The sequence below is a fragment of the Brachyhypopomus gauderio genome, chromosome 12 (assembly GCF_052324685.1).
Source record: "Brachyhypopomus gauderio isolate BG-103 chromosome 12, BGAUD_0.2, whole genome shotgun sequence".
NCBI classification, from domain to species: domain Eukaryota; kingdom Metazoa; phylum Chordata; class Actinopteri; order Gymnotiformes; family Hypopomidae; genus Brachyhypopomus; species Brachyhypopomus gauderio.
In genome coordinates this window covers 21,135,293-21,141,070 of record NC_135222.1, presented here as the reverse complement: position 1 = coordinate 21,141,070, position 5,778 = coordinate 21,135,293, and the positions used below count along the sequence as shown (strand labels likewise).

General features: G+C 38.0%; 1 protein-coding gene across 1 annotated transcript; it reads right to left on the bottom strand.

Moving 5' to 3' along the window:
* hsbp1a (heat shock factor binding protein 1a) lies at window positions 1-4,281 on the bottom strand. The gene is made up of 4 exons (XM_077023783.1): window positions 4,071-4,281; window positions 3,521-3,587; window positions 2,850-2,976; window positions 1-2,666 (listed from the first exon to the last, which is right to left on the bottom strand). Exons 1-3 carry the CDS (start codon window positions 4,113-4,115, stop codon window positions 2,855-2,857), a joined length of 234 nt encoding a protein of 77 aa, XP_076879898.1. The 5' UTR covers window positions 4,116-4,281; the 3' UTR covers window positions 1-2,666; window positions 2,850-2,854.
* Between the last annotated feature and the right edge of the window lie 1,497 nt (window positions 4,282-5,778).

Sequence of the window (5,778 nt, the reverse complement as noted above, 5' to 3'; positions counted from 1 at the left end):
AAACACAGATTGAGCACTTTATTGGAAATCTTGTGATGACTGGGTGAAAACATACAAGAAAATTAAATGTCTGTCACAGTTAAGAATCTACGACTATTTTAACAGGCTAAAGTATCATCACGTGTCAACACACCACAATATAATTAAACTCCATAAAGGTACACTATTACATAAACAGTGAATTTCCTTTAATTTGGTTTTATTATTTATATTTATATGGAACTAATTCTAGATGAAACTGCAGAGATTTCTTTAAGTAATATAATAATAAAAATTAACTTGTTAAATGATCGCAAAAAACTATATGGAGGTAATTTCTGCAGTACAGCTGTGTAACATCAATAATTTTCAGTCCACATGATAAAAAACAGCATTTTAAGTAGCACCTGTGATAAAGTATTATCAGTACTATTAAAGAGAATATAGACACAGGATAGTATACACATTCCAACAACACTGCTCAAGTATTCAATTACATCAACAGCTAAGAAATATGTGATTATAAAGCCCACTGCATAATTCTCATGCTTTTATACATAAAACAGCACCAAGGTGTTTACCAATGCCCAGTTTGATTCTGAGTGTCACCAATCAGCATACGCCTTAAATAATAGGGCAACCTAAAAAGCTAAACACAAATCATTACATTTGCAGAAATTGCTACCATTCAGTTAAGAGTTCCACATAAGTTGGTCTTTAGTCAGAGTATCCTATCTCACAACAATGTGCATTTAGCTATAAGTAAAGATCTGTGAATTTTGTAGATTTTTAGGACATACGACATGTCATAAAGGCCAAATCCACAGAAAGGTATGCATGGTGCCATCTGTATAAAAGTGTATGTTGTTCTCCAAGTATTCTGTTAATAATGTAAACAGACTAAAATCCTGAGAGATCCACGAACAGACTACAGTACTCCTTGTCATTTAACGGGCACAATATAATGAACAGGCACCTCAGATGTTATAATGTCCTTGTGTAAAACCTGGGTGACGAACTTACAGTCTGCACTTCAATTCAACTTTATTATGTAGTCTTTTTACAATCAGTACGGTCACAAAGCGGATTTACAAAGCCCTGGACTCCTAAAGAGAAACCAAAGAGCATCATCCTTTCTTAAAACTCTCTAATAAATTTGGATTAAATATAATTTGTACATCCAGAAACAAACATAAATCAGATCATGTATTTTAGTAAGTCAGTAAATCATCATCCTTTCAGCAAATTAGTCCGTTAATAAATCAATAATTCAGCTGGTATGTCATTAAAATAGTACTTTGGGGGGATTTTATCAAAGATCTACAATATATAATAGAGTATGAATGATGAAAGTATCTTGATTCTTCTTTTACATACTTTGTGATAGTTGTTACAGCAGTATCCCATTAGAATCCAGTATACCATTTAGAATCTGATGCTAAAAGAATAAAAATTTTGAAAACAAAATTATCTAAACAAATTTAAATTGCATCTAAACAAAATAAATTACATCATTCTCATTATTTTTATTTCATATTTTGGAAACTGCCAAACTGTATTTATTGATATATTTTTAACTTTCAAATACAGTAATCGTCCTGGGCAATATAGTCAGTGTCTTAACTTCAGTCTGAGCTCTGATGGCTCTACTAATTTACTGCAGCCTTTCAGCAAATCTCTCATGAATAGCACCAGTAAATATGTTGGAAATGAGTGCTAAGTCACAGTAGATCAGGCTGTTCCGGGTTTTTTGTTATCTGTGTTTGCATTAAGTGCAGTGCAAGAGAAATGCAGTCAAGAATAGTCAGCAGAACGTAAAAAGACCTGGAGACAGGTGCCCATGGTACCAAACATTATGCCGACATTTACCGTAAGTAGGACAATTGCCAAACTAACGTGACATTCAAACAGCACACACACTAACTCTGCAATAGTAAGGAAGGAGGAACGGCTGCCTAGTTATACAGATGAGTGTCCTTGGTGGGTTTTACACTTCCAGAATGTGCATCATTCCAGTTATATATATATATACACACACACACATAGGCACACACACACATACTTTTCTCTCCTGTAATACTATGCAGCATGATATCAAATGCAACAGTTTTCATTTAGATTAAATTTATTCCTAACCAGTTTTTTGCATAGATTAGTATTTGACCAGTGAGGGGATGCTTTGAAAGTACATGCCTGTAATGTTATAATAATGGCATCTATAATAAAACCCTGCTTTATTGCTATGGAGGACAGTTGCTGGTAATAATGCCTATCTACATTAATACCAGTTCAGAAACTGGGTGTGGGCGTGTATTGGCACTGCCTCCAGAACTTTCATTAACTCAGGTTTGTGGGTGCAGCCAACTGGCTGGTTTTAATGGTGTGTGGACGGCAAGTTGTGAATGAGCAGTAAACAAACTGGAAGTGCAAAACGCACCGCCGTTCTACGCTTCTACAACAGGGCATGCACATCTTCTAAAGTGTAGAGGGGCTTGCCAAAAACAAAGTGAAAGTATTAAAGGAAATTAATACAGTTAATAGATTTTCCCAGTTTCAAACACCTTACATATATGGCAAACACCACTCTCCCCATCAGAACAAGTATATATACACCCGTACATACACACAATTATATAACGAGAATTCAGCACATCCTAAGGGAAGTCTTCTCCGTGTCACTTGGTGAGCTGCAAGAATTGGAAAAATAAGAGAAAGGTGTTTATTTTAATTAAAGGCAATGTAATTTAATTCAGGCTTCAGTTGTCATACAGAAAAACATACAACGTGCATTACAGCACATTTGACATAATCGGCATAATTGACATAGTCCCAAGGAACTGGTATCTCTCCATCATCAGAGCAGTCATCACCTTCATCAAGCTGTTCCTGATGCATCAGTTCCTCTGTTCTCTCCCTCCGTCTCCTCCACACCAGCCTGAGTCATGAGGTCAGAGATATTCTTCTCCAGGTCATCAATACGTGTGCTCATCTCATCAAGTGAGCTGATTAAGGTGAATCTCACATTTCATCACCAAGCATAAAACACAACGCATTTTGAATCTGTGTCCTACTGACGTCTCATTAGAAAGCAAACTCATTACATGAGTGTTAATGCTGATTTTTTTTGTACCTTGATACAGACATGCTGACTCCAAAGTAACTCAGTTAAAGTAATACAGTTAAAACTTGAAAAGATTTTCAGCACCAAGGTAGATCCAAGCAGCATCATGTCAGGGTGGCCTAATCACTCAGATTGTATTTAACATTTTGAATCCATGAGCACATTGAAACTATGGTTACTTGAAAGAATAAATAAATGATATACTAATGCTAATTTGTAAAACATGACATTTAGTTTTCAGTCAATGTCTCCACATCAGTGACTACTGTGTATGGCTGCTTGCATGGCAAGACCACGCTGGATCTCAAGAGCTTAATTATTTAATCAAACATGATGGCCTTTATGACATTATTCACCAAGGAGCCCTAATTTATACTGTCAAGATCAACAGCCCCAAAAACACTAGTCAAGGTAGGATATTTCTTCCAATAATTTGGTCTGACATTGTCTGGAATTTATCCTGCATCTGCTGCAGTAAAGTCTGCACCTAAAGAGAGAAAGGAAATATAAGTAGGATAAAAAAAACCTCTTATATAACAAATCAGCATAACGTAATGCTCAAGTACACCATTTATGCGCAAGGTGGAGGTGCGTGTGTGCTACTGTGGGCGTTTGGGGTCGTCACTCGGCAGCACACGGTAACACACAGCAAGTCCTGCCCCACGCCTACGCCTGCAGCTGGAGCCACAGAAAGAAGGTGTTTTCAGCCAAGACAAGTCAAGTTGGAGTGAAATCAACTCCATGGCACGGGTCTAAACACCTCAACCATCCGCTCCCCTGTCTGTGTGAACTCAAAGCAACTAAAACAGCAGTTAATACAGAGGACAGCGTTAAAACAACGAACGTGAACGAACAGGCACCATTAGACGACAGCCTCCGCGCTGAAGTTGCTCCCTACCCGCGGTGGTCCACGTTACGGCCCGGTAACGACACGGCTGCAGCTCCTAGTGTGAAACAAAACAACACTCACCACGGCCGTGAGGTCCTGGGTGGATTTGGGATCCGGGTCGGACATGGCGTTAAACTAGGACTCGGTTCGCCTTCGTGTGAACTTGGCCGCAGATTCGGTGCGTCGGTGGGTTGACGAGACCGCACGTCTCGGCTGGAGGAGGAGGAGACGCACCTCCGGGTGGAGGAGAGCGGAGAGTCCTACATACACCTCCACCTACCGGACCGGAGCGCTACATGCATCTCAGTTTAGACACTGGCTGCACATACAGAGTGACTACAGACAAATATGAGACTTTCTTGGGTTTCTTGGCAAAAGTATTTATACCTGTTCTATTATCTGTTCTCCCTTAGAACTCCAGAGCACAGACTGTATGGGATTTGATCTAAAAACTAATAACTGCAGACATGGACGTAATTTTGATTTCAAAAGTGGGGGGGACATGGATTCGTCGCTATTTAAATATTTGGTTTTAACCGTAAAAACTGGGGGGGACCAAAGCCGGCTTTTGAAAAAGTGGGGGGGACATGTCCCCCACGTCCCCCCCCCCCCCCCCCCCAAAATTACGTCCGTGACTGCAGATAATTTGAGGAATTGGTAAGTCACAGTGATCTTTACCTTAAACCTTAAACCTTGGTTGCAATGGGGGATTTAACGTTACTTGCTGATTTGGTTCGGTAAAACATTTTGATTTGTCTAATTAGTTTCTTCAAAATTACTATATTGGAATGAAATCTCCAAAAGAATAGGTTCATTAGAGTAATTCAAATAGGTAATGAGATGTAGATGAATCTGCATAGATTGTAATTAACGTAAAGATTCAGAAGAACGCCTCGTTGTGGGTAGATCGCCACACTTGGAGCTGAAGGAAGAATTTCACCCAAAGGTCTTAAAATCAATACAGGACATTTAAAGGCATGAAGCAATACTTCTCATCAAATGGGCCTTAGCCTAAACTATACATATATATATATATATATATATATATATATATATATATATATATATATATATATATATATATATATATATATATATATATATATTGGACTATAATTTTAAGTCTAACAGTTTTAAAAGCTAAAAACAATGACTTCATTCTGATCTATGGACTAAGACACACTGGACACAACGCATTTATTAAAAGTTTAATGTTTTGTTAATTAAGTAATTCTTTAGCCTTTATAACATGTTTCCAGACCAACTTGAGCTAAAAAAAAAAACTATGAGGTGATGAATGGACTTATTACCTGACACACACAGATCTTATTGGATTTATCCACATTATACCCACACAGATCTTATTGGATTTATCCACATCATACCCACACAGATCTTATTGGAATTATACACGTCATACCCACACAGATCACCAAGTCCCAAAGCCGTGTTGACTCCGCAAACATCGTCAATGATCACGTCCAACGCTAGTGACCGTTACGAATTCAGTTTGAAGTAAACTGAAATATAGCCCCCACTTCAGACTATATATATATATATATATATATATATATATATATATATATATATATATATATATATATATATATATATATATATATGTAATAGACATATATATATATATATATATATATAAAATAAACGGACCGCACGGTTAATAGCTGTGGACCTGCGCAGAACAGCGCAGCGTTTGCGCCCAGAACGCGCAGCTCGCCCCCCCCCATCCCCCCTCCCCCTCACGACGTGGTGACGTCATCGGCGCGCGCCA

What these genes read in the sequence shown, in the direction of transcription:
- hsbp1a (XM_077023783.1), bottom strand. Translation starts at nt 4,115, where the DNA reads ATGTCCGACCCGGATCCCAAATCCACCCAGGACCTCACGGCCGTG. An exon ending in CCCAGGACCTCACGGCCGTG is followed by an intron (nt 3,588 to 4,070) that starts GTGAGTGTTGTT and finishes TTCTCTCTTTAG; the next exon opens with GTGCAGACTTTACTGCAGCA. An exon ending in AGACCAAATTATTGGAAGAA is followed by an intron (nt 2,977 to 3,520) that starts ATATCCTACCTT and finishes TAATCAGCTCAC; the next exon opens with TTGATGAGATGAGCACACGT.